Source organism: Sorex araneus, chromosome 2, assembly GCF_027595985.1.
Source record: "Sorex araneus isolate mSorAra2 chromosome 2, mSorAra2.pri, whole genome shotgun sequence".
Lineage (NCBI taxonomy): Eukaryota > Metazoa > Chordata > Mammalia > Eulipotyphla > Soricidae > Sorex > Sorex araneus.
The window spans coordinates 239,340,409-239,367,855 of record NC_073303.1 but is presented as its reverse complement, the minus strand read 5'-3'; the positions used below and the strand labels follow the sequence as shown (position 1 = coordinate 239,367,855).

Genomic DNA, 27,447 nt, shown 5'->3' with positions numbered 1-27,447 from the left:
CTCTTAGGCATCAGCCATATCACAGGAAACTTGGTCTTTGCAATGTAAAGTGGGTTTCTCCACATGATGCAGCCAGGTCACCCACCAATTCTTGGGGGTGAAGGGGAAAGGCTGGTGTTGCAACATATGTTGTAGTAAGGTTTGGTTAGACAGTCTGAGGCATTAAGATATGCAAGCGAAAGAAATGCTTTTGGAGGGAGGATCACATAACTGGCTCTGAAGTTGTGCTGTGCTGTGGAGCGGGAGAGCAGCCTGTTTAGCCCCCTTTATTAACTAGCTTGATGTTCTAACCAATGATATTCAGCCACATAGACAGAATATGCAAATTAACGTAGTCAACGGAAACAGTATCAAAGTCAGTTACATAGCCTGGAGCATAGTCAGTTAAAGTAACAGTAATAGAAAAACAATTGTAACATCCAAGCCTAGCTAGGCCTGAGATTATGGGATGTTGTACAACAACAGCTGTCTTTCAGGCTGCTGTCGGTTTCCACATTCTTTGAACAAAGATTTTCTTTGTCACTCCCCACTTTTATTTTTGGGGTCACATGCAGAGATGGTCAGAACTTACTCCTTGCTCTTCTTTCAGTTATAATTCCTAGCAGTGTTCAGTGACCTTAAGGGATGCCGCCATAGATCAAATCTAAGTCTGTTGTGAGCAAGGAAAGAGTTGTCCCTGCTGTGCTTTTGCTCCAGCCCCATCCCTCATCCCTTTGTCACTCTTTTTTTTTTTTCTTTTTGGGTCACACCCGGCGATGCACAGGGGTTACTCCTGGCTCATGCACTCAGGAGTTACTCCTGGCGGTGCTCAGGGGACCATATGGGATGCTGGGAATTGAATGCCTTACCCGATGTGCTATTGCTCCAGCCCCCTGTCACTCTTTTTGACAGACCCCTCAGAGTTGTCCATACGTGTCTGGGCCGGGCGCAGTCATGGCTTGTGGCTCCCAGCACTTGGCACTGACCATTGCATTCCACACACATCTTATGATTCCCGCAGGGGCCCTGGGGGTTTCAAGTAGATCCCAGGATCCTACTGTCACCCCTCGAGTCCCCCTGCTCCCTGGGGTTGCAGAGGGGAGCCTGTCTGATTGGCATCTGTGTGTGTTTCAGGAGTTGGTATCCTTTAAGGACGTGGCCGTGAACTTCACTCGGGCCGAGTGGGCTTTGCTGGATCCTGCCCAGAGACGCCTGTACAGAGACGTGATGCTGGAGGCCTGCGGGCACCTGGCCTTCGTGGGTGAGGCTCAGGCGTGACCCCTTCCCGCAGCTCAGGGCACGGAGTCCGCTGCCCGCTTTCCCGACGGGGGCCATGGAACGGGACTGCTGGGCAGGAGTGGCCTATCTCTGGGCACTCTCGCCCAGGCACCCGGCTTTCCCTTAACTAGCTTATGGGTTCACGCCTTAACTGCCTTTTCTCGGGGCAATATGGGGCCACACCAGGATGGGGCGGGGTGTCAGGGCCACTGTCAGCACCTCTGGCTCTTGCTGTGACCCTAGCGGTGCTGGTTGGTCCCCCCAGTGTTCAGGGCACCAGGGCTGCACCTGGCAATGCCAGGTACGAGAGATGGTGCCCAGGATTATATTCTGGGCCACAGCATGCCAGGCATCGTGCTACCTTGGAGCTTCTTCCTGGGGGCACGGGGCCATACTCGGAGGTTCTTGGGGCTGATTCTGACTCTGTGCTCAGGGGATGCCCTGGGGTTCGGGGATCTGACCCACCTTGTTCAAGGCAGCTGCTTTCATTTCTGTTGAAGCAAACCAGTAGCATAAGGCCTTTTCCAGTTCTTTTTTGTTCCCGCAGAGAATCTTCTTTCTTTGGTTAACAGACCTGGTGATGCTCAGGGCTGATGCCTGGCATAGTTTGGAGGAGCCTATCGGGTCCCGGGGAGTGACCGGGGTCAGAGATGGCCCTTCCTGCTGTCCTATCGTTCTTCCCCTCCCGTGTCTCCCTCTGGGACTGACTTGTCTTCCTGCTTGTTCCAGAGGGTTTCTCTGAACAAAAAGCGAGTGGTGCTCTTGGACGTATCTTGGAGAATACGTTGTTCGGCGAAGACAGCACTGTGAGATTCATAAGCAGTGAATCCTGGAATAGATTGGGAGAGAAGCGAATGTTCCCTGACAGAGGCGACCAGCAGCCAATGCAGAAGCGGCTACAGAAGTGAGTGGCCTGGCCAGGGGGTGGGAGGTGCTGGCTGGGGAGTCTCCGATATCTTCAGAATGAAAAGCAGTGTCTCAAACTAGTGCAGCACTGAGTAGTGTCACCTTCACACTATCCCTTCTGGGCCTCCTTCATTTACCACACCCGTGATGCACATGACCCACTCCTGGCTCTGCACTCAGGAATCCCTCCCGGCAAGCCAGTGGGGTCTGGGGGTTAACCCTGAGTCAGCCTCATGCAAGGGGAGGTTCCTGTGGGGAAGACCGGCAGCCTCTGCTGATTCTTAAGTGGTTTCCACTCAGGACCCTTCTTGGAATGAAATCCCTTCCCCCACTCCGCCCATGACACCCCACATTTTATAGCCTCAAAACAGGAGCCTGGGGCTGGAGTGATAGCACAGCGGGTAGGGTGCTTGCCTTGCATGCGGCCCACCCAGGTTCGATTCCCAGCATCCCATATGGTCCCCTGAGCACCGCCAGGGGTGATTCCTGAGTGCAGAGCCAGGAGTGACCCCTGTGCATCGCTGGGTGTGACCCAAAAAGCAAAAAAAAAAAAAAACAGGAGCCTGGATGTAAGGCATTGATGAATGACGGATCAAACATTTATTAAACTGTTGGTGTACAACATCTCACAATCTCAGGCCTAGCTAGGCTTGGATGTTAAAATTGTTTTTCTGTTACTGTTACTTTAACTGACTATGCTCCAGGCTATGTAACTGACTTTGATACTGTTTCCGTTGACTAAGTTAATTTGCATATTCTGCCTATGTGGCTGAATATCATTGGTTAGAACATTAAGCTAGTTAATAAAAGGGGCTGAACAGGCTGCTCTCGCACTGGCACAACACCAGAGACAGTTTGTGATCCTCCATAAAGTATTTCTTTCGCGTGCATATCTCAATGCTTCAGACTGTCTAATCAAACCTTACTGCAACATTAAAGAGACATATTCAAAAAGCCCTACAGCCAGTGAAGTTATAACACTGTGGTTTGGTTTAATTTCCAGCATGGGTTTGGCCCCCAAGGCCTTGCTTGGGAGTGATTCCTGAGTCCACAGCCAGGAGTAAACCTCAAGCACTGTGGAGTGTGTCCCCAAAGTAGGACAAAAAAGAAATCAACCCCGGGGCTGGAGTGATAGCACAGCTGGTAGGGCATTTGCCTTGCACGCGGCCGACCCTGGTTCAATTCCCAGCATCCCATATGGTCCCCTGAGCACCGCCAGGGGTAATTAATGAGTGCAGAGCCAGGAGTGACCCCTGTGATTCTCCGGGAGTGACCCAAAAAGAAAAAAAAAAAAGAAATCAACTCCAAAACAAAAAACCAAAATTACCAATGAGAGAGGATGGTGACTGATTGTGGATATTCTTTTATTATTTTGTGTTTGAGCATTTTCAGGACTCCTGATCCTGTGCTCAGGGATCACTGCTGGTGGGGCTCGGGGGACCTTGATGGGTGAAGGGGACAGATCCTGGGCAGCCTCATGAACGGTCCCCGCCCTCCCGCTGTCCTGTGGCCACGGTCATTGGGCTGATTTTGCTTTTCCGCTCATTGTGTCTCATCTTTGGCAGACGCCTGTCACTGGACAGTCTCGGTGATGGTCACTTAGTTCCCCAGGGAGCCGGAGGAACCCCGAGGTGGACTCAAAGCCCCCCTGTGCCCCAAAGTCCTGTTGTTGACTCTTCTTCGGAAAGTTCTTCCCCCCAGCACCCCCCAGCATCTCCCCATGGCTGTACTCCAGGTGAATTGGCTCAGGGGGGTGTCTGCTGCACGGCCACCCAGGGGACCCCCTATCCCAACCCTGGGGCTCTCAGACAACGCCCTCAGCGGGTCGCTGGCACTCGGAGACCGACGTTCAATGAATGCAGAGTGTGTGGGGAGACCTTCAGTGTCGCCAACCTGCTGACACGTCACACCAGGGAACACCACAAGGAGACGCCATACGTTTGTGAGCTCTGTGGGAAGGGCTTCCGCCTCCCCAGATACCTGTGGGCACACGCCAAGACCCACACTGACCTCGAGAAGCCCATTAAGTGCCCCGAGTGCCCCCAGAGATTCAGGTTCCCCTGTCATCTGCGCGCACACGCTAAGGTGCACTCAGGCATCAAGCCGTTCGCCTGTGAGCAGTGTGGGAAAAGCTTCATGTCTCGCTGGAGGCTGTGTCGGCACAGCCGGACCCACACCGGGGAGAGGCCATCCAACTTCCCTGTGTGCGGGAAGGAGTTCCAGGATAGCGACAAAAGCGCCAAGCACTTGCTTGTCCACATGGGCGAGTTGCCCTACCCGTGCCCACAGTGCGGGAAAGGTTTCCAGTTTCTGTATGAGCTCAGGCGCCACCGGGTGACGCACATGACCCAGAGTCCCTACCAGTGCCCCGTGTGTGGCAAGGCCTACCGCTGCCGCTCCTACTTCAGTGGCCACCTGCAGACGCACCAGGCGGCCCAGTCCCTCACCTGCAGGGCGTGTCGCAGAGTCTTAAGCCACCCCCAGGTCTTCCGCCGGCATGTCAGGAGGCATCTTGAGAAGCAGCGTTCGTGTGCCACTGCGGGCAGGGGTTTGACCGGGCTGCAGCCCTGCACAGACACATCCGCCAGACCCACACCGGGAAGAAGTGCTGAACCCATCTCCCGCCCTGTGCCGGGATTGTCACCCTGACTCCCACCAGCCTACGGGGAAAGAAACCTCACGGGTGCAGAGAGCATGTGGGGTGTACACCCCATGCCTCAATTTCTCACCCCCCCCAAAAAAAAAACTCAGGGTCAAGCCATTTTTTTTTTATTTATTTATTTATTTATTTATTTTTTTTTTTTGCTTTTTGGGTCACACCCGGTGATACTCAGGGGTTACTCCTGGCTTTGTACTCAGGAATTACTCCTGGCAGTGCTTGGGGGACCATATGGGATGCCGGGGATCGAACCCGGGTCGGCCGCATGCAAGGCAAACGCCCTACCCACTGTGCTATCGCTCCGGCCCCCAAGCCATTTTTTTTTTTTAATCATGCTGGGGCTACAACTGATGATGCTCAGGAAATATTCGAGGTTCAGCTCTGAGGAATCTGGTGGTTCTCAGGGGACCATGTGGGATGCCAGAATCGAACCTGGGTCAGCCACATGGAAGGCCAGCGCCCTCCCTGCTGTGCAATGGTCACTTCCAGATACTGTAATCTCGATGCTGCGAAGTCCTTTGTTCCTTATGGATTCTATCCTAAGAGGAGGCCTAGTGGGGAATGATATTCGAGGGACGTTATGTTTCCTGTGTTTATGTTTGTTTTGGGGGGGCCATACCCAGAGCTTTTTCTCAGCAGATTCCTTGCTTTCCTCTTAAGCATCAATCCCTCGGGCCTCAAGGGACCCTGTGATATGTCCCGGGTCCCACCCCGGTCAGCTGCTGCATGGCCAGCGCCCTCCTCTTTACTGTGGCTCCAGCTCTGAAGTTTTATTTTATTTTAGCTGCTGTGTGATTTTCACGACCGTTCCAGGTAGGGTTTACAAACATCAAACACTTCAGAGATTTTCTTGGATTTTTATTTTATTTTATTTTTTTATCCACAAAGTTAGTATTCAGGGCTTCCTCCTGGTCCTGCAGTCAGGGAATCACTCTGACGGTGTGCTTGGTGACCCTATGGGGTGCTGTATTTCTTTTTTTTTTTTTTTGGGTCACACTTGGTGATGCACAGGGGTTACTCCTGGCTCTGCACTCAGGAATTACCACTGGCAGTGCTCAGGGGACCATATGGGATGCTGGGAATCAACCTGGGTCGGCCGCCTGCAAGGCAAACACCCTACCCGCTGTGCTATTGCTCCAGCCACGGGGTACTGTATTTCAATCCCGGTTGGCTGCATGCAAGCTGGGCTCCCTGCCCACTGTCTGATTGCCCTGGCGACACTGATGGAGGCAAAGCTGGCACTGACCACGGTGATGATGCCCAAGATGCAGCCAACCCACTAGAGGCCCTGAGAGTACCCAGGCCAACACCCTGTCTCAGGATCCAGGCATGGAAAAACTCCGGAACGGAGGCAGGGAGAGGGGTGGCGGGGATTGGTGTTGACTCAACACCCTGAGTGGAATCCCTTTGCCGATCTGGGCTTCGAAGCAGCTTATTTTACTTTATGTAGAATCTTGGTTACGTCAGATGGTCACGGTATATTTGGTCACTATGGGAAACATTGGTGGCTGGTCTGTTGGACAGTAATAGTAATCCTCTTAGCAGCTTAGACCTGTGCATCTGCTTAGCCTACAGTGTCAATGTTTAGAGATCTTCGTGACTCTACAATAAATGTTCGTTCATAATGAATGTCAGTGTTTTCATTTCCCAGGGGAAGTGTCTTGGTTTATTCTCCCGCCCCCGGATATGGGAGAAGAGACTTTCCCTCTGGAGCTAGAGAGACCCCTTCATTGCGCTATGTCTGTTGAATGCAGCAGAGTTTCTGTGTGTGAGAAATGGAGTTGGCCCCTGTGCCATGGGGATGCCTTGCTCTCTCGGCAAGCATGGTAGGAGTTACTAGGTCGGAGAGACAGCGTAGCAGGGAGGGTGCTGGCCTGGCATGTGGCCACCTCAGGTTTGATCCCTGGCATTTCATAGCCCGCCCCCCCTCCACTTGAGTAATTGGCTGTGACCCCAAAATCAAAAGGCAGAATCCCCCAGCCTCTGTTCTCTGTGGATCTCCATCCAAGAACTTGCTTCGTTTCCACCATTCCATGTAGCCCTGGGAAGTGTAATAAACCTCTTTCGGTTTTTCCTGGATGTTGGTGAACGCAGGTGAGCGTTGCAGTGAAATGATGGCCATGGTGAGTTGACATTAGGGTCCTGGGTTTTACTGTAATCTACTTTAAACCCCCACAGCCCCTGTGGGAAACACCAGGATGTGTTTGGAATGCAATGGTCGGGGGCAAGTGCTGGGAGCCACGAACCACGACAGCACTGAGAAGAAAATCTCCCTCCCTCGGGCACTAGAGAGACCCCTTTATGGCTGATAGGAATGTTGAACAATGCTGCCCAACCCCCATTCCTCATAGCCCTGGAAACTGAGTAAACCTCTTCCAAGTTTTCCTGGATGTTGGTTAATTCAGGTGAGTGTTGCAGTGAAAATGATGGCCATGTTGAGTTACATATAGATTTGGTCAAGAAAATGTGGGTGACTCCTCCCTAGGTGAATGGTTCCTTGTTTGTAGTCAAGAATATCATTACCCACTGGTGGAGTAATAGTACAGCGGGGAAAGCACTTGCCTTATACGGCCAACTATGCTGGATGCATGCAAGGCAAGTGCCTACCCATTATATTACCACTCTATCACTCTCAAAATCTTCTCTTTAAATTAAATCACTGTGAGATACAGTTACAAAGTTGTTCATGATTGGATTTCAACACCCATCCGCTCATCAGTGTACATTTCCCACCAACAATGTCCCCAGTTACCCTCCCTCCACCCCTCACCTCTTAACTCTTTTTTTTTTTTTTGGCTTTTTGGGTTACACCCAGCGATGCACAGGGGTTACTCTTCCAGGTGTGATTCTTGAAGGCAGAGTCAGGAATAAACCTTCAGCATTGCTGGGTGTGGCCCCAAAACAAAAAAGCGTGCGCGCGCGCGCGCGCACACACACACACACACACACACACGGAGAAAATAATAGCTAAGAACTTCTCCAAGCTAAGACAGGAGTTGGACACCCAGAACCAAGAGGTTCAAAGAGCTCCAAAGAGAAGAGCCCCAATCAGACCCACTAAGAAATACTAGCATACAATGGCCAAAAGCAAAGCTGAAGAGAAAAGCCTAAAAGCAGTAAGAGAAAAGTATTCTTTGCTTAAGAGAACCCCCATGAGACTGTCAACAGAGTTCTCACAAAACTATAGATCAGAAGGCAGGGTGGTGGGGGAAGTGTGATATAAAAAAGTGCTACAAGCAGAGTACTTCCTACCAAGAATACTCTACCCAGTTCACTTAGAATGCACAACTGAATGAGGGGTAAAGAGTTTTTCAGTCAAATAACAGTTCTGAGGATTTATGACCACCAAACTAGCCCTCCAGGTTACCTTGAGGGACTTCTAGGGAAAGAAAAGTGGTGAACACATTGGTATAGGAACCGAGCAAACCCCATCGTAATGTTTCACCACTGTGCAAACTTGAATGAGCTCTCAGATGATCACAGGGAAAGATTCTTGGCTTCAGTTCTCTCTGGCTCTTCAATACAGGCTCATCTGGGTGTTTGGATGCACCTAGAAGGGAATGTTGAGCAGACGGTCTTCATGGGCAGGGTTAGAAGGTGAAGGATGGAGCCAACATCATATTCCCAAGACCAGACAGCAGAAAGACATCAGTCCTGAATCAGAACAGCAGACAAAAAAGAGAAAGGATAAACATAAAAAAGATAGAAGGCGAGGACCTGTCAGAAAGACTGGCTCTTCCTGGAGAGAACCCCCCCTGGAACGAGCAGGAAGACATCTCAGTCCCGACTGAGACTCGGGAGGGGCAGAGCGATGGGATGTGGGAGGGCGCTTGCCTTGGACACAGCTGACCTGGGACACTCCCTGGCACCCGATAAGCTCCTCCAAGCAATGCCAGGCATCAGCCCTGAGCATCGCCAGGTGGGTAAACCAAAGAAAAAAGAATCTCTGCGGGAACAGAAAAGAACTGGAACAGGCTTTATGCCGCTGGTTTCAACAGAAAGAACAAGAGTGACTCCTGAGAGCAGAGCTAGGAGTAAGCCCTGAACACTGCCCAGTGTGACCCTCTCTTCCCCAGAGAATGTGTGAAGAAGCTATGATTCCTCACGTTCTGATTCGCACCTGGAGAGCGGGAGCTGGAGACAGATTTTCTCCCTGATGGGCTGGGCGTCTGGATTCTCCCAGTCACCACTAATTAAATGAACAGGGAACTCCCTCCCCTCCCCTCCCCTCTCCTCTCCTCTCTTCTCTCCTCTCTCTTTCTTTTCTTGGGGCGGGCCACCTGGTTCTGCGCTCAGGGATTGGATCACTGGTGTGGATCTCGTGCGGGGGGGGGGTGCCCGGCCAGGACCCAGGACCATAGCCTTGCTATGCTGTGGGATCTCACCAGCCCCTAATAGGGGGAGCCTGTTTGGATGTTTTCCTGGACCTCAATGCTGACTTGGAAGAATGTGAGGCAATGGGAGCGGAAGGGTGGAGCGCCCGGTCACCTGAGATGCATCTGATTGGCCCTTTTCATCTCACCCGCCCTCACCGTCATCCAATCACAGGTAGATTATGGGAGGTTGGAGGCGGGGAGATAACCGCGGGTAGAAATAGGCGCCAGCCCTGAACCTGCTCTTGGCTCCCTGAGCTCTGTCCAGCGTAGTCGCTGGACCCGCGGGGCCATCAGCCCTTAGGCAGAGGCGCTAAGCCAGACAGATTCCAGATCAGGAAGTGCTGCAGAGAGCGTGAAGACGGCCTAGGAATTAGACCAGGCAGCCGGGAAGAAGTAACCGGGACCAGGTGAGGATGGAGGCTGTGGAGTGGGTGAAGGGAGAGGGGGAGGGTTGAGTGACGTCACACCGAGGCATCTGGACCTGACAACTGAACTGTTTAATGAACTTTCTTATTTTTATTGTCTTGGGGTCACAGCAGGCGATGCTCAGAGCTGTCCCTGGCTCTATAGTCCTGGATCACTCGTGGCAGAGCCTTGAGGACCTACTGGGATGCTGGGGATCTAACCCGGATCATTTGTCAGCATACAAGCACCTTAATCGGTTTAGGGGCCTCTAAAAGTGAACAACGTTTATTTTGCTATTGGCCACATCGTTAATGCTCAGGGGTTACCCCTGGCTCTGCACTCAGCAATTACTCTTGGTGATCCTCAGGTGACCTTATAGGATGTGGGAATCAGACCGGTGGCCATCCCGCCTCGCTGTACTGTCGCTCAGGCGTCATGAATTTTTAAGCATCTGTACTTTGTCTGCAGATCAGTTCTGAAGAACACACACACTCTGGAGTGAATGTGCCATGGTACAACATACTTGTTATTTTCCTTGTAGCGAGTCTGGAAGCTTCTCCAAGCAGCTTCTTCATATCTCCCCAGATCCACTGTGCCCTGACTTCTGACCTGCACAGAAAGATGGTAAGTTTGGGCTCTCATTTCTTTATTATTATTATTATAATTGTGTCTTTTTTGGGCTCACGCGACGGTGCTCAGAGCTGACTCCAGACTCTGTGATCAGGGATCATCCCTGGCGGTGCTGGGGGCCCATGTGGGATGCTGAAGATGGAACTTGGTTGGTCACGTGTAGGCAGTGCCTCCCCTCTGTCCTATCTGCCCTACCCCTCTTTTCCAAGTTTCTCTACTGTGATTAATGGCTGAGATTTCCATGCCAGTCAGCCTATGGGTGGGTTTCACCTCTGTGATGACCCCCCACACACACTTGAACCCTTTGAGTTCTGCTGCTAAGGTCTGATGGCAGGCAGATGAGGAGAAGGCAGGCAGAGAGGACAGGCCTGAGGAGAATGGGTGAGTCTGTGCTCAAGGTTAAGTCCAGATGTTTTCCTGGGAAATTGTTCCTGCTCTGCCTTGGGGGTTTTTTATGGGGGCTTTTGTGAATCAGACAGGAAGGATGAATCATTGGCACTTTGTGGTTTATTTATATTTGTTTTGGGGGCCAAATCCAGCAGTCTTGATGTCTTGATGTCCTGTGAACAGGGAGGAGAAAGACAGTCACTTTCTCCCCACCCACCTCTGCCACCCTGGACCCAGGGTTATGGGGTTCTTGTCTTCCCCCCGCCTTTTCTTTTTTTCTTTTTGGGTCACACCCAGCGATGCACAGGGGTCACTCCTGGCTAATGCACTCAGGAATCACCCCTGGCGGTGCTCAGGGAACCATATGGGATCCTGGGATTCAAACCCTGGTCGGCCGTGTGCAAGGCAAACGCCCTACCCGCTGTGCTATCACTCCAGCCCCTCTTGTCTCCCCTTGTAGAGAGGAATTTCAGGAGTAGACAGGCAGTGAATTACACAATTTTAATTTGTGATTTTGAAGGGGAGGAGGGAGAGAAAGTGGGAGAGAGTGGAGAGTAATGCTGTCGAGTGAATCCAAGAGCTGAATCCAAGGGGGGAGAGAGCCCCTACACACATCCCAGCATTAGTGAGAAAAGCATGAAAGGCCACATCTCAAGAGGGGGGATTCGGGTGACACATGTGCTTGGACACTGCATGTGCTCGGCCACAGGCATTTGCAGCCGCCTCCTTTGTTCAAGGTGGCCATTATAGGGGTTCTCCCACCTGCCCCCACCTGGGTCTTCTACCTAGGGAAAAGTTCCGTTGCTATGGAGGTTGCCAAGGGGGTTGGGAGGGGTGATGGTCTTCTTTGAAATTCCTTTCCTGGCCTTTTGTTTCTGGTGGAGCTTCACTGGGTCTGTTGCTGTAGATGGGTGAGGGTCTTTAAGGCCTGTTTTTATGCATGTTGGCATTTGCACCTTCAGAGCTATTATTCCCCAGGAAATGTCCTATCATCACCTGGGGTGCGGATTTCCTGCCTGCCCCCCTACATCAGAATGACTCCTTATTAGGGGCCACTGAAATAGGGTGTTTGCCTTGCCTGGGACCAATCCGGATTTGAGGATTTGATCGCTGGCATCCCATATTGTGCCCCCAGCACTGCCAGGAGAAATTCCTGACTGCAGAGCCCAGAGTAACCCCTGAGCATCGCTGGATCTAACCCAAAAAGGAAAAAAGAAAAGAATGACTCTAGGCTCAGGGATCTCGGCTAGGGGTCCTGGTGGGAGACTATGGGATATTGGGGATCGAGAGGGAGCATGCAATACCAGCGCCCTTGCCACTGTGCCATCCCCATAGGCAAGTCTACCTGGAGGCCTTCCGTAGGCCCCTTGATGCTGCATTGACAGACAGCAGGATCTCTCCCAGCCCTTAGGGAATCTTGCGGTCACCCCGAGCAGCTGTCTGAGCAGCGACTCTCCTGGGTTCCGAGGAGTGTCCCAAAAACTTCTTTTTTTAAAAAAAAATTCTATTTTTTTTTTTTTTTTTTTTTTGCTTTTTGGGTCACCCCCTGGCAATGCACAGGGGGTTACTCCTGTTTTTGCACTCAGGAATTACTCCTGGCGGTGCTCGGGGGAACCATATGGGATGCTGGGAATCAAACCCAGGTCGGCCACGTTCAAGGCAAACGCCCTCCCCGCTGTCCTGTCTCTCCAGCCTGAAGAAGCTTCTCTTAAGTGTCAGTGTATCACAAGCATCTTGGTCTAGGTCTTTGCAGTGTGATGTGGGTCTCCCCACGTGATGCAGTGAGGTCACCCACAAATACTTAGGGGTGAAGGGGAAAGCCTGGTCTCCAGATCATTGTCAGTTTCCACATTTTTGGAACAAAGATTCCCTTTGTCACTCCCTGCTGTTAATTTTGGAGTCACACACAGAGATGCTCAGGGCTTACTCCTCACTTGCTCTCTGTTCCGGGATCATTCCTAGCAGTGCTCAGGGACCTTAAGGGATGCCGGAAATCAAATCGGAGTCCACCGCGTGGAAGGCAAGGGTTGTCCCTGCTGTGTTTTTGCTACAGCCACGTCCCTTTGTCACTCTTTTTTTTTTTCCTTTTTGGGTCTCACTTGGCGATGCACAGGGGTTACTCCTGGCTTTGCACTCAGGAATCACTCCTGGCGGTGCTCAGGGAACCATATGGGATGCTGGGAATCAAACCCGGGTCGGCCGCGTGCAAGACAAACACCCTACCCGCTGTGCTATTGCTCCAGCCCCTGTCACTCTTTTTGACAGGCCCCTCAGAATTGTCTGTGTCTGTGCCGGTTGCTGTTGCGGTTCCTGACTCCCAGCACTTGCCACTGAGGTCTGCGTTCCACACACATCCTGGTGCTTCCCGCAAGGGTCCTGGGGGTTTTAAGTAGATTAAAGTAAAATCCAGGACCCTAAAGTTACCCCAGTGTCCCCCAGCCCCTGGGATGCAGAGGGGGCCTGGCTGATTGGCATCTGTGTGTGTTTCAGGAGTCAGTATCCTTTGAGGACGTGGCCTTGAACTTCACCCGGACCGAGTGGGCTTTGCTGGATCCTGCCCAGAGGTGCCTGTACAGAGACGTGATGCTGGAGGCCTGCAGGCACCTGGCCTTCGTGGGTGAGGCTCAGGCGCGACCCTTTCCCACAGCTCAGGGCACGAAGCCTCCTGCTTTGGGCCCTCGACAGGGCCACGGGAAGGAGGGGCCTGTCTCTGGGCACCCTGGCCCAGGCGCGGGGCTTGCCTGGGCAGGCAGACGGTCTCACGCCTTAGCTGCCTTTTCTCTGATTTGGGGCTGCATTGGGATGGAGTGGGGTGTCAGGGCCACTGCCAGCGCCTCTGGCTCTTGCTGTGACCCTAATGGTGCTGGTTGGTGCCTCCAGTGTTCGGGGTCACAGGGCTGCTTCTGGCAGTGCTGGGTGAGGGAGGTGGTCCCCAGGATTATATTCTGGGCTACAAATGTACCAGGCATCATGCTACCTTGGAGCTTCTTCCTGGGGGCATGGGGCCCACACCCGGAGGTGCTTTGGGCTGAACCCTGACTCTGTGCTGAGGGGACACCATGGGGTATGGGGGATCTGACCCGCCTCGTTCAAGGCAGCTGCTTCCATTTCTGTTGAAGGAAACTAGCGACATAAGGCCTGTTCCAGTTCTTTTTTGTTCCCGCAGAGAATCTTTTTTCTTTGGTTTACCCACCTGGCGATGCTCAGGGCTGATGCCTGGCATTGCTTGGAGGAGCCTATCGGGTGCCAGGGAGTGACCCGGGTCAGCTGTGTCCAAGGCACGCGCCCTCCCCAAATCCTATCGCTCTGCCTGTCCCGAGTCTCAGTTGGGACTGAGGTGTCTTTCTGCTTGTTCCAGAGGGTTTCTCTCCAGGAAGAGCCCGTGATCCTCTTGGACGGGTCTTGGAGAATAAGTTGATCAGTGAAGACAGCTCTGTGGGGTTCAGAAGCAATGATTCCTGCAATGGTTTTGGAGAGAAGCGGATGTTCCCTGACATTGGTGATCAGCAGCAAACGCAAAAGCGGCCACAGAAGTGAGTGGAGTGGCCAGGAGGGACGGGAGGAGGGTGTTGTTGGCGGGGGGAGGGGCATCTTTGGAGTCTCCAAAATCTTTCGAATGACAAGCAGTGTCTCAAACTAGTGCAGGACTGAGTTGTGTCTCCTTCACACTCTCCCTCTCGGGCCTCCTTTGTTTACCACACCTGTGATATGCATGACTGACTCCTGGCTCTGCACTCAGGAATCCTTCCCGGCCGGCCTATGGGAGTCCAGATTGACCCTGAATCAGCCTCATGCAACGGGAGGGTCCTGTGGCCCAGCTGGCAAACTCCGTTGGTTTTTTTTTTTTTTTTTTGGGTCACATCTGGCGATGCAAAGGGTTACTCTGGCTCTGCACTCAGGAATCACCCCTGGTGGTGCTCAGGGGACCATATGGGATGCTGGGAATCAAACCCGGGTTAGCCGAGTGCAAGGCAAATGCCCTACCCGCTGTGCTATCGCTGCAGCCGCCTCCCCCCTTCCGTTGGCTTCTTAAGTGGTTTCCACTCAGGACCCTTCTCGGAGAGAAGTCCCTTCTCCAACTCCCCCCCATACCGCCCCACCATTTATAGGCTTAAAACAGGGGCCTGCATGTAAGGCTTTGATGAAAGATGAATCAAGCATTTATTCAGAGGAATATCCAAAAAGCCCTATAGTCAGGTCTGAGGCTATAACACAGTGTTTAGGGTCTAATCTCCAGCATGGTTTTGGGCCTCCAAGGCCTTGCTTCTGAGTGATTCCTGAGTCCACAGCCCAAAGTAAACTCTGAGCACTGCAGAGTGTGGCCCCAAAGTAGGAGAAAAAAGAAAATCAACCCCAAACCAAAAAACCAAAACCAGACATGATCAAGGGTGCTGATTGATTCATTCTTGATATTCATTTAATATTTTGTGTTTGATCATTGCCTAGTCCTGACTCCTTGTCCTGTGCTCAGGGATCACTCCTGATGAGGCTCGTGGGACTTGAGGGGTGCAGGGAGCGGGTCCTGGGCAGCCTCATACACGGTCCCCGCCCTCCCGCTGTCCGGTGACTGAGGCAGTCGGGCTGGTCTTGCTTTTCTGCTCATTGTGTCTTGTCTTTGGCAGACGCATCCCACTGAACAGTCTCGGTGACGGTCACAAAGCTCCCGTGGGAGTCCGAGGAACCCCGTGGCCAACTCGAAGCCTCCTTGCACCCCAAAGTCCTGTTTCTGCCTCTTCTGCGGAATGTTCTTCCCCTCAACACCCCCCAGCCCCTCCGCACAACTCTCCTCCAGGTGACCTGGCTCAGGGGGGCGTTTGCTTCCCGGCCACCCAGGGCACCCCCTCTCCCAACCCAAGTGCCCTCAAGCAATGCCCTCAGCGGGACGTTGGCACCCAGAGTTCGACGTCCCACGAATGCAAAGTGTGTGGGGAGACCTTCAGTGCCGCCCACCTGCTGACGCGTCACATCAGGGAGCACCACGAGGAGACGCGGTACGTGTGCGAGCTCTTCGGGAAGGGCTTCCGCCTCCCCTCGTGCCTGCCGGCTCATGCTGAGACCCACGCTGACCTCGGGAAGCCCTTTCAGTGCTCCGAGTGCCCCAAGAGGTTCAGCCACCCCCGTAAGCTGCGCGCCCACGCTCAGTTGCACAGGGCCGCCAGGCCTTTTGCCTGCGAGTGGTGTGGGAAAAGTTTCAGGACTCGCTCACAGTTGTGTCAGCACATCTGGACCCACACCGGGGAGAGGCCGTTTGACTGTCCTGAGTGCGGGAAGGCGTTCCGGTCGAGGAACGTAAGGGCCAAGCACCTGCGCATCCACACGGGCGAGCGGCCCTACACGTGCCCGCAGTGCGGGAAAGGTTTCCGCTGCCAGGACGACCTTCAGGGCCACCTGGTGACCCACACAGACCAGAAGCCCTTCCAGTGTCCCGAGTGCGGCAAGGCCTACCGATGGCGCTCCAGCCTCAATGGCCACCTGAAGATGCACCAGTTGGCTCAGCCTTTCACCTGCGGGGAGTGTGGCAGAGTCTACAGCGACTCCTCTCACTTCCGCCGGCATGTCAGGGGCCACTACGAGGAGCGGCCATTCATGTGCCACTGCGGGCAGGGGTTTGACCGGGCTGCAGCCCTCCACACGCACGTCCGCCAGACCCACGCCGGCGAGAAGCGCTGAACCCAACTCCCGCCCTAGCCGGGATTGTCACCCTGTCTCCCAGCAGCCTGCGGGGAAAGAAACCTCGGGGTGCAAAGACGGAGTGGGGTACAGCCCCATGCCTCAATTTCTCTCACCTTCCCTAAACTCAGAGTAAAACCATTTTTTTTTTTTTTTGGTAATGGTGTTGGGGCTATAACTGATGATGCTCAGGAATGACTCAAGGTTCTGCTCCCAGAATCAGTCCTAGTGGTTCTCGGGACCCTCTGGGATGCTGCGATTGAACCTGGGACAGCTACATGCAAGGCCAGCGCCCTCCCCGCTATGCTATGGTCACCGCCCCGGATATTGTAATCTTGCTGCTGTGAAGTCATTTGTGCCTTGTGGAGCCTGCGGGGAAAGAAACCTCGGGGTGCAAAGATGGAGTGAGGGAGATTATTGGGGTATGATATTCAGGTGACATTTTGTTTCTTGTCTTTATGTTTATTTGGGGGCTGGAGGGATAGATAGTGCAGCAGGTAGGGCATTCACTTTGCACGCAGCCGACCTAGGTTCAATTTCTCCACCCCTCTCGGAGAGCTCGGCAAGCTACTGAGACTATCTCGCCCACATGGCAGAACCTGGCAAGCTACCCATGGTGTATCTGATGTGCCAAAAACAGTAACAACAAGTCTCACAATGGAGACGTTACTGGTGCCCGCTCGAGCAAATTGATGAGCAATGAGATGACAGTGACAGTGATGCTTATGGGGCCAAACCCAATGATGCTGCCTGCTTTCAGGGTTCAATCCTGTGGGCCTTGGGACCCTGTGGTATGTCCTGGGTCCCACCCGGCTCAGCTGCTGCATGACCAGCGCCCTCTTTACTATGGCTCCGGCTCTGAATATAAGTTCTATCTTATTTTCACCACTGTGTGATTTCCACTACTGTTCCAGGTAGGGTTTACAAGCAACAAGTAGTTCTGAGATTTTCTTTTTCTTTTTTGGATGCACACTATTGATACTCAGGGCTTCCTCCTGGTCCTGCACTCAAGGATCACTCCCATGGTGCTCTGGAGACCCTATGGGGTGTTGCGGATCGAACCCGAGTTGGCCGAATGCAAGCTGGGTTCCTTACCTATTGTCTTATTACTCTGGTGACGCTGATGGAGGTAAGGCCTGCACTGGCCATGGGTGACCATGCCTGCGGTTTGCTGACCTCAAAGTGGCCTACGCTCTCCAGGAGGGGGACTCTCCTCTACGGGACCTGAATGTAGAGAAACACGGGCAGATGAGGCAGGCAGAGGGGTGGTGGGGCTTGGTGTTGATTCAACACACTGAGTCAGATCCCTTCGGAGATCTGGGTTTCAAAGAAGTCGTTATTCTTCATGCAGAATCTGTTTCCGTCAGAGTGTCACGTTACCTGGGTCACTGTGGTAAACATTGGTGGCTGATCGATTGGTCAATAATCCTCTTAGCCGCTTAGACTGTGCATCTGCTTACCCTACTGTGTCAACATTTAGAGACGTTACTGACTCTCCAATAAATGTCCGTTCATAATGAATGTCAGTGTTTTCACTTCCCAGTGGAAGCATCTTGGTTTATTCTCCCGCCTCTGGATATGGGAGTAGAGAATCTCTCTGGAGCTAGAGAGACCCCTTCATTGTGCTATGTCTGTTGAACACAGCAAAGGTTCCCTGTGTGAGAGATGGAGTTGGTCACTGTGCCAGGGGAATGCCTTGATCTCTCGGCAAGGGCGGTAGGAGTTTCTTTGTTGGAGAGACAGTGCAGCAGGAAGGGTGCTGACCTGGCATGCGGTCACCCCACGTTTGACCTCTGGCATCTCATAGGGCCCACCTGAGCAACTGGGTGTGACCACAAAACCAAAAGGCAGAGTCCCCCCAGCCTCTGTTCTCTGTGGGTCTCCACCAAAGAACTTGCTGCCTCTCCACCATTCCAGATATCCCTTGGAACTGTATTAAACCTTTCAGTGTTTCCTGGATGTTGGCTAATGCAGGTGAGTGTTGCAGTGAAATGATGGCCACACTGAGTTACACAGAGGTTTGAGGGGTAGAAGATCCTGGGAAACCTGAGTCCAGATGCATGGATTAGTTTGGGGTGGCCTGACCACAGTCATTGAGTGCTGGGTACTGCAAGAAGTGATAATATCCATTGGTCGGGAAGTGCAACAAGCAGAGGAATTATGAAAGCACAGAGGGTCAAGGCTTTGCTCAGGCTTATGACCAAGAGCGGCTGCCAGAGACCACATTTTATTCTATTTTCTATTAATTACATCTCAGTGATTTCACCACAGAAGAAAGGATTTTTTTTTTTTTGGTTTTTGGGTCACACCCGGCGATGCACAGGGGTTACTCCTGGCTCTTCACTCAGGAATTACCCCTGGCAGTGCTCAGGGGACCATATGGGATGCTGGGATTAGAACCCGGGTTGGCCATGTGCAAGGCAAACACCCTACCTGCTGTGCTATCGCTCCATCCCCAGAAGAAAGGATTTTTAACAAGAGTACAAACGGTTATAGAAATTAGCATTCACCAAAAGAACATCAAGACATACATTGTCTTGTCAGAGCTATGATTAAAATGACAGAGCAGGATATGGAGCCAGACACGTAGACCCCTCATTCTTGTGGTCAGTTACACACAGGGCAAAGAGAATGTTCATACTCAAAGGTCAAACCAGGGGCTGGAGCAATAGCACAGCAGGTAGGGCGCTTGCCTTGCACTCGGCTGACCTGGGTTCGATTCCCAGCATCCCATAGGGACCCCTGAGCACCGCCAGGGGTGATTCCTGAGTGCAGAGCCAGGAGTGACCCAAAAAGAAAAAAAAAAAGGTCAAACCACATTAAGGATGTGTAGGAGAGTGGGACACTGCTGCTTTGTACTGCCAAGATGATGTATAACTAGGCAGGTACATGAGGGCATGCTGTACTTTCTCAGGACAGCCGAACTCACAAGCTCTAGCTTGCCCAATTAACTCAAAGTGGGGTTTCAGTTCTGCTTCCTGCTTGCAAGGCAGCGTCCAGAAGCTTATCCTAAGGTCCTGGCTTTGCACCGACAGTTGAGATTTCTTATTTTGGGGGGTGGGGGGCCCACACCCACTGTTTCCAAGGCTCTGCTCAGGGTTCACTCCTGGTGCGATCCGGGGGCCCTGTGGGATTCCAGGGATTGAACTGGGGTCATCCATGTGCAGGGCAGGTTTCCTAACCTCTACACTATCATCCTCACTCCCAGGGGCTTCTGAAAACAACTTCGAGGATTTCTTTTTTGGGGTTTCGGGGACCCACACCCAGCGATGCTCAGGGATTGCTCCTGACAGTGGTCAGGTAACCTATGGGTGCCAGGGATCTAACTGGAAATGGCCGCTCGCAAGACCAGTGCTCCTCCTGCTGGCCTTTCTCTGGTTCCTGCTCTTTCCCGATTCCTGTAGTGCCTAGTAAGAGGCGACTCTGGGCTCATTAATCGGCCCTGTCTCACTCCTGGGTCCCGGTGCTGCTGTTTCTGGCGGCTGACTGAGTCCGAGACTGCTGGAGCTAGGACTGACCCAGGCGTGTCCCGTCTAAGGGGGGGTAGTGACAGCTAAGGAAAGTCTTTTACTGTCATGTGGTCAGAGGTGGTGGGGAAAGGCATTAAAGTGTCCCTCATAAACCTGAGCTCCACAGAGTGTGACCTCCAGATCCAAAAGCAACACCCTCCAAAGTGACCTAATTTCTCTCTTGCTTCCTGCTCTCTGCTGGTTCTGGGTTGCTGGAGGACTGACCCTTCCAGCACTTTCTAATCTGCAGTCATTTATTTAGTAAAATCCAGAGGCATTCTTAATTGGATAAACTTTTTGTTCTGTTTTGCTTTAGGTTATACCCAGCAGTACTCAGGTATTATTCCTGACTTTGTGCTCAGGGATCACTCCTGACTGCTCAGGGGATGTTAGGGGGTGCTGGGGATTGAACAAGAGTCTATTGCATGCAAGGCAAGTGCCCTATCAGCTGTACTGCCCCTCAGGTACCACTGATGAATTCATGTTTACCAGGTTGGTTTAAGGTGCAGAGCATTGTGCTACCATATTCTTTGCAAGCAACCCTATGCTTCTAGTTATTTAAAAAGTTCAGGGCTGGAGCAATAGTGTGTTGTGGGAGGTGGGATGTGCTTGCCCTGTACGCAGTGGACCTGGGTTCGATGCGTGGAATTCCATACAGTCCGTTGGTCCCCTGCAAGAGTGATTCTTTAGAGCAGAGCTAGAAGTAAGCCCTGACTACTGCCCAGTGTGGCTACCCCATCTTCCCCAGACAATTTTGAGAAGTGTCCTAGGTTCCCACGTGTCCCCGCTCCCAACCTAGAACAATGTGTGAGGCATCTGTGATTCTTCACGTTTTGGTTATTTGCACCTGGAGACCAGGAGCTGGAAGGGTTTTCTCCCTAAAGGGCTGAGTGTCTAGATTTTCCCAGGCACCACTGACTAAGTGAGCAGAGACTCTTTGATTATATTTTGTTTTTTGGGTCACACCTGGTTCTGCGCTCAGGGATCACTCCTGGCGTGGATCTCGTGGGGGAGCGTGCCAGGGCTGGAACCCAGGTCAGCTGTGTGCAAGGCAAACAGTGGGATCTCACCCATCTCTAGGAGAGCCTGTTTGGATGTTTTTCTGGGCATTCTGATACATGAGGTCAGAGAGGACTTGGAAGAAAGTGAGCCAATGGGAGACAAAGGGTGGAGCTCAAGTCATCCAAGATGCATCTGATTGGCCCTTTTCATCTCACTCGCCCTCACCGTCATCCAACCATTCGGGCAACTGGGGGCGGGGAGATAATCGTGGGTGGAAGGAGTCCCCATCCCTGAACCTGCTCTTGGCTCCCTGAGCTCTACCCAGTGCTGCCGCTGGACCCGCGGGGGCGCTAAGCCAGACAGATTCCAGATCAGGAAGTGCTGCTGAAAGCGCATAGACCGCCTAGGAAATAGACCCGGCAGCCAGGAAGAAGTAATCAGGACCAGGTGAGGGTGGAGGCTGGGGAGTGGGGAAAGGGGAGGGGAGGGATGAGTGACGTCTTACCCAAGGCATCTGGACCTGACAACTGAACTGTTTAATGAACTTTTTTTTTTGCTTTTTTTTTTGTCACACCCATGGATGCTCAGGTGTTATTCCTGGCTCTGCATTCAGGAATTACTCCTGGCGGTGCTTGGGGGACCATATGGGATGCCGAGGGAGGATTGAACCTGGCTCGGCCGCGTGCAAGGCAAACACCCTACCTGCTGTACTATTTTTCTGCCCCTTAGTGAACTTTTTATTTATTTATTTATTTTTGATATTTTCTTACCTCTGAGAAGTATTTCTTTGTACCTATATAGCAAAACTTTAAATCTTTGGGGGGGAGGGGGCCACACCTGGCTACGATCCGGGGTTACTCCCAGCTCTACACTCAGAAATACCTCCTGAGGGGCTGGAGCGATAGCACAGTGGGTAGGGCGTTTGCCTTGCACGCGGCCAACCCGGGTTCGATTTCCAGCATCCCATCCCTCGAGCACCGCCAGGAGTAATTCCTGAGTACAAAGCCAGGAGTAACCCCTGAGCATTACTGGGTGTGACCAAAAAAAAAAAAAAAAAAGAAATACCTCCTAAAAGTAAGTGCTCAGGGGACCCTATAGAATGCCAGGGGATGAAATCTAGGTCAGTCTCCTGCAAGGCAAGTGCCATACCCACTGGGGTGTCTTTCTGGTGCCAATATCGCATAACTTCTTGATCCATTCATCCATCTTTGAGCACTTCGGTCATTTTAAGATCTTGAGTACTGTGAACAGTGTTTTAATACAACGTGACACCTGTCTCTGTATCCCATTGATCTTGGGGAGAGATATCTAGGATCTGTCTATATTACTGGATCTATCTATCTGTCTGGGTTTGAGCGATAGTGCAGCGGGTAGGGCGTTCGCCTTGCATGTGGCCGACCCCGGTTTGATTCCTCCGCGCCTCTCGGAGAGCCCGGCAAGCTACTGAGAGTATCTCGCCCGCACGGCAGAGCCTGGCAAGCTACCCATGGCGTATACAACATGCCAAAAACAGTAACAACAAGTCTCACGTTGGAGACGTTACTGGGGCCCGCTCAAGCAAATTGATGAGCAACAGGATCTGTCTATTGCAACCTCACTAACTCTTTTTTTTTTGGCTTTTTGGGTCACACCCGGCGGTGTATAGGGGTTACTCCTGGCTTTGTACTCAGGAATTACTCCTAATGGTGCTCAGGGAAACATATGGGATGCTGGGGATCAAACCCAGGTTGGCCGCATGCAAGGCAAATGCCCTACCAGCTGTGCTATCGCCCAGCCCCCCCTCTAACACTTTAAATTTATTTTGACTGATTTATTTTCATAATTTCTGGATGTTACTTTCATGTTCCTGGGTAATATGGTAGTTTTATTTGTTGTTGCTATTTTGTGTTACACCTGGCTGTGCTCAGGGCTGACACCTGGTTTGTGCTCAGGGATCACTCCGGCCATGCTCTGGGGACCCTGTGGGATGCTGGCGACTGAATCTGGGTTGACTTCGTGCAAGGCCCTCCTCACTGTGCTACTGGTCCAGCCCCAGGAAATACTTTTCATAGTAAACAAATGTTTGATTGAAATTTTTGTTTCCTCCTATTTAAAGTTGATTGTGACCGTCAGACTACATAATTTCAATCTATTTAGCAAATTTGCTTTTCTCTGTAGATTCAAAAAGTATTCTTCTAGGGGGCTAGAGCAACAGTACAGCGGGTAGGACATTTACCTTGCACGCGGCCGACCTGGGTTCGATCCCCAGCATCCCATATGGTCCCCCAAGCACCGCCAGGAGTAATTCCTAAGTGTAGAGCCAGCAGTAACCCCTGAGTATCGCTGGGTGTGACCCAAAAAGGGAAAAAAACAAACAAACAAAAAAACTATTCTTCTTAAAACTTACTGTTTTTTTATTGAGGTGACACTACTTTCAAGTATGAATGTGTTATCATTTTACAGGTACGTGTTACCAAGTCACACCCACTCTCAAAGTGCCATTATTCCTTTTGACGGGACAGCCAAACTGAGGCATGAGAAGAATGGATGTTAGTGGTGGACTAGAAATGATAATAAGTCTTTTATAGAGGATCTTGGGCACTTTGATGGCAATCACTATGTGCATCAATAACATAATCGTGGGGGCTGGAGTGATAGCATAGCGGGTAGGGCGTTTGCCTTGCACACGGCCGACTCGGGTTCAAATCCCAGCATCCCATATGGTCCCCTGAGCATGGCCAGGGGTAATTCCTGAGTGCAGAGCCAGGAGTAACCCCTGTACATCGCCAGGTGTGACCCAAAAAAAAAGCAAAAAAAAAAAAAACACACACACAAAAAAAAACCATAATTGTGGGACCATAGTGATGGGACAGCAACTAGGGAGCTTGCCTTCCACAAAGCAAGCTGACCTGGGTTTAATTCCCTGCAACCCATATTATCCCCAGAACCTGACAGGGGTGGTCCCTGAATGCAGATCTTGGAGTAACTCCTGAGCATTACTGGGTGCAGCAGAAATAAACAAAAGATAATGAACATTAGGGGCTAGAGGGATAGTGTAGAGGTTAAGATAATTGTTTTGCATGTGGCCAATCCCAGTTCCATCCCTGGCATCAAATATTGTCCCCCATGCATCACCAAGCGTGATCCTTGAATACAGAGCCAGGAATAAGCCTGGACCACAGCCTTCCCCAAACAAGCAAACAAACAGACACCCAAGTAAAGCATTACATTTTATTGCATTTTATTGATTACATGATCAGGAGGAGCAGTTAAAGTTCAAAGCCAAAAATGATAGACACAAAAACAAAAACTATGTTATCATATTTTCCACTATTTCCTTGAGAATCAAGTATAATTTATTTTCTTTTCTTTTTCTCTTTTGGAGGGGGCTCACACCTGGCAGTGGTCAGGGATTACACCTGGATCTGCACTTAGGAGTTACTCCTGGTGGTACTCACGGACCATATGGGATGCTGGAATTGAACCAGGATTGGCCACAAGCAAGGCAGGTGCCCTACCCACTGTACTATCTCTTTAGCTCTCAAGTGTATTTTCTTATTCAGTAAGAGTAGTGAAACTCAGGATAATTCTACTAAAAAAATTTTTGGAGCATGATGTTATTGGAGAAAAAAATAATACATATAAAATCCATGCTGTCTTACTAGGTAGGGGGAAATTTCCAAATATTTTTTACTGGAAAAAAAAAAAGATAAAAAGTTGAAAAACTGGGGCCGGAGCGATAGCACAGCGGGTAGGGCGTTTGCCTTGCATGCAGCCGACCCGGGTTTGATCCCCGGCATCCCATAAGGTCCCCCAAGCATCGCCAGGAGTAATTCCTGAGTGCAAAGCCAGGAGTAACCCCTGAGCATCGCTGGGTGTGACCCAAAAAAAAGCAAAAAAAAAAAAATGTTGAAAAACTGGGAAGAAAGAAGAAAAGGAAGAGTGAAAAAAAAGAGTAGAAACTAAGAAGGGAATAATGTTGGTTACCAAAGAGAATAATAGTTGAAGTCTGTAAAATGAATAGAGATGTGGAAGAACAAACAAAAGAAAATTCCAATTAATAAGTGTAAAGATCAAGCTCACTGATCAAAGAATAATTTTTTTATTTTGTTTTGGGCCCACACATTGGTGGAGCACAGGGCTGGCTCCTGGCTCTGTCCTCAGGGGTCATTCCTGGTGGGGCTCAGAGGACCCTAAGGGGTGCCGGGAATTGAACCCAGCTTGGCTGCATGCAAGGAAAATGCCCTCCCCGCTGTCCTATGGCTCCAGTTCCTAATGCACAATTTCTGAGGTTTGACCTCTGCAGTGAGGGACACTCTTTCATCCCTGAGTCAACTGTCCTTTGTGTAGCTTCTTTACAAAGAAAACTTTCAGGGCTCTCTTGATGTCCTTGTTCCTGAGGCTGTAGATGAAGGGGTTCAGCATGGGAGTGACCACCGTGTACATGACCGAGGCCGTTGAAGTTGCGTGGGAGCTGTGGGTGGCCGCAGAGCTGAGATACACTCCGAGGACCGTACAGTAAAACAGGCAGACCACGGAGAGGTGAGACGCACAGGTGGAAAAAGCCTTATACTTGCCCTGAGCTGATGGGATTTTCCGGACGGTGGAAACAATCTTCGAGTAGGAGTAGAGGATCCCGGCAAAGGGACCAACGCACAGAAAGAAAGCTGCGATATACATCACCACATTATTAAGGAAGGTGTCGGAGCAGGCAAGTTGGAGCATCTGATTGAGTTCACAGAAGAAGTGTGGGATCTCCACGCGTGGGCAGAACGACAGCTGCTGCAGCATTAAGTTCTGCAGCAAAGAATCTAGGGCCCCTGTGAGCCAGGACCCCACTACTAATAGCCTACAGAGCCGGGGGTTCATGATGACTGTGTAGTGTAGGGGGTGGCAGATGGCCACGAAACGGTCATAGGCCATCACGGTCAGGAGAAGAATATCCATCACGGCAAAGAGCACAACAAAATAGATCTGGGTGATGCAGCAGGCATAGGGGATGCGCCTGCTCTGGGTCTGGATGTTTTGCAGCATCTTTGGGACAATGGTGGAGACAAAGCCAATATCCACGGCAGACAGGTTGGTGAGGAAGAAGTACATGGGGGTGTGCAGGTGAGGGTCCGAGATGACAGCCAGGATGATGAGCAGGTTCCCCAGGACAGTGACCAGATACATGGAGAGAAAAACCCCAAATAGGACAGGCTGCAGGCTTGGATCGTTCGACAAGCCCAGGAGAATCAAGTCTGAAATCTGTGTCTCATTGCGTTGGTCCATGGGGTGGAGAGAACTTTGGGGAAAGAGGGAAATAACACGATCACGGATTTTATTTTTTGGCATTTGGGGTCACACCTGATGATGCTCAGGGGTTACTCCTGGCTCTGCACTCAGGAATTACTCCTGATGGTGCTCAGGGGTCCCTATGGCATTCCGAGGATTGAACCCAGCTTGGCCGTGTGCAAGGCAAACACCCTACTATCTCTCTAGCCCTAACATGACCATGTTTAATCTAAGTTTCATTATTCCCATCATTAGCATGCTTTGCAGGCAATTTATGGATAGTTCCCATCTAGGCCTGCACCCCTGGATGGGCGACGGTGATGCACAAGTTGTGCTGTGGAGAGAGTGAACAGGGCAGTGCTTTCTCCAAGGCCCATAGGCTCTCCAAGGTTGAAGCAAACACTTCCGGTCATTCAATAGATATCAGGTGAGTAAATACAGGTCCCAGCCTGCCCTTCCTTGTGGAGCACTCAACATAATGGGGCTTTGAAGAAACTCACCCACACTAATGCATCTGAACAAACAATGGGAAGAATGAGCAGCACAGAGTGAGTTGTGTAGCTCACTGTTCTCAGGGTGTCACTGAAGATGAGGTCAGTGGAAGCGCACTTCGAAAGACAGAGAGCATATGAGAAGAGCCGCCAGATATCAAAGAGCTCAAACACCCCCTGTAAGAACTGAGGGGTAAATCAGAAGGGCACCGTGGCAGAGTGGAAGAAGGAAAAACCCAAATCAGTGAGCTTGAAGGTAAAGTATGGGAAAGTAGGCAGAGATCATTGGTAAAATGAGAGCTGAAAATGATGACCAGAAAATGATATGAACTCAGGGCTGGAGCAATAGCACAGTGGGTAGGGTGTTTGCCTTGCACGGGGCCAATCTGTGTTTGATTCCCAGCATCCCATATGGTCTCCTGAGCACAAGGGGTGATTCCTGAGTGTAGAGCCAGGAGTAACCCCTGTGCATCGCCAGGTGTGACCCAAAAAGGAAAAAAAAGGAAATGATATGAACTCAATGGTACAATGCCGGGTCCCACGTGGCCAAGTCGAACAGGGTCCCCAAGGCAAAGGGAGAAGGGCAACAGGGTAAGGAGGGCTGGACAAACAATGCTCATGCAGCGTCTTTATTGAACAAGCAAGAGCTTTTATAGGTCTCTAGAAGGAAGCATACATTGGAAAAATATACAGGAATGTTCAGGATGTATAAGTTTAGAATATACTGGGCATTTAACACAAAAGTCAGATCAAAATGGATTAAAGACCTCAACATTAGACCACAAACCATAAGGTACATTGAAGACAAGGTCGGCAAAACCCTCCACGATATTGAAGATAAAGGTATCTTCAAAGGTGACACGGAACTAAGCAATCTAGTAAAAACAGAGATCAACAAA

The 27,447-nt window shown here is 51.3% G+C and overlaps 3 protein-coding genes across 6 annotated transcripts in view; 2 read left to right on the top strand and 1 right to left on the bottom strand.

Annotated features, from left to right (window-relative positions):
- Positions 1-10,228, top strand: part of LOC101553012 (zinc finger protein 77-like) — a 36,305-nt gene extending 26,077 nt beyond the window's left edge. For 2 of the 4 annotated variants that reach the window (XR_008628441.1, XR_008628437.1), the window contains exons 7-9: positions 1,114-1,240; positions 1,987-2,161; positions 10,145-10,228. The gene's annotated coding sequence lies outside the window, so the exon portion shown is untranslated. Of the gene's footprint in view, positions 1-1,113; positions 1,241-1,986; positions 2,162-3,728; positions 4,909-7,000 lie in introns of those variants that run through there. The other 2 variants (XR_008628439.1, XR_008628438.1) reach the window with 2 other exon arrangements.
- Positions 10,229-12,931: 2,703 nt separating this feature from the next.
- On the top strand, positions 12,932-17,794 carry LOC129401920 (oocyte zinc finger protein XlCOF6.1-like). The gene is made up of 4 exons (XM_055125079.1): positions 12,932-12,955; positions 13,111-13,237; positions 13,979-14,153; positions 15,243-17,794. Exons 2-4 carry the CDS (start codon positions 13,204-13,206, stop codon positions 16,288-16,290), a joined length of 1,257 nt encoding a protein of 418 aa, XP_054981054.1. The 5' UTR covers positions 12,932-12,955; positions 13,111-13,203; the 3' UTR covers positions 16,291-17,794.
- Positions 17,795-25,100: 7,306 nt separating this feature from the next.
- On the bottom strand, positions 25,101-26,054 carry LOC101552479 (olfactory receptor 7A17-like). Its single transcript, XM_004614842.3, has one exon. It carries the CDS (start codon positions 26,052-26,054, stop codon positions 25,101-25,103), a length of 954 nt encoding a protein of 317 aa, XP_004614899.3.
- Between the last annotated feature and the right edge of the window lie 1,393 nt (positions 26,055-27,447).

Coding starts and splice junctions, on each gene's coding strand:
- LOC129401920 (XM_055125079.1), top strand. CDS start 13,204: ATGCTGGAGGCCTGCAGGCACCTGGCCTTCGTGG. Junction 13,238..13,978: donor CAGGCACCTGGCCTTCGTGG/GTGAGGCTCAGG, acceptor TGCTTGTTCCAG/AGGGTTTCTCTCCAGGAAGA. Junction 14,154..15,242: donor ACGCAAAAGCGGCCACAGAA/GTGAGTGGAGTG, acceptor TGTCTTTGGCAG/ACGCATCCCACTGAACAGTC.
- LOC101552479 (XM_004614842.3), bottom strand. CDS start 26,054: ATGGACCAACGCAATGAGACACAGATTTCAGACTTGATTCTCCTGGGC.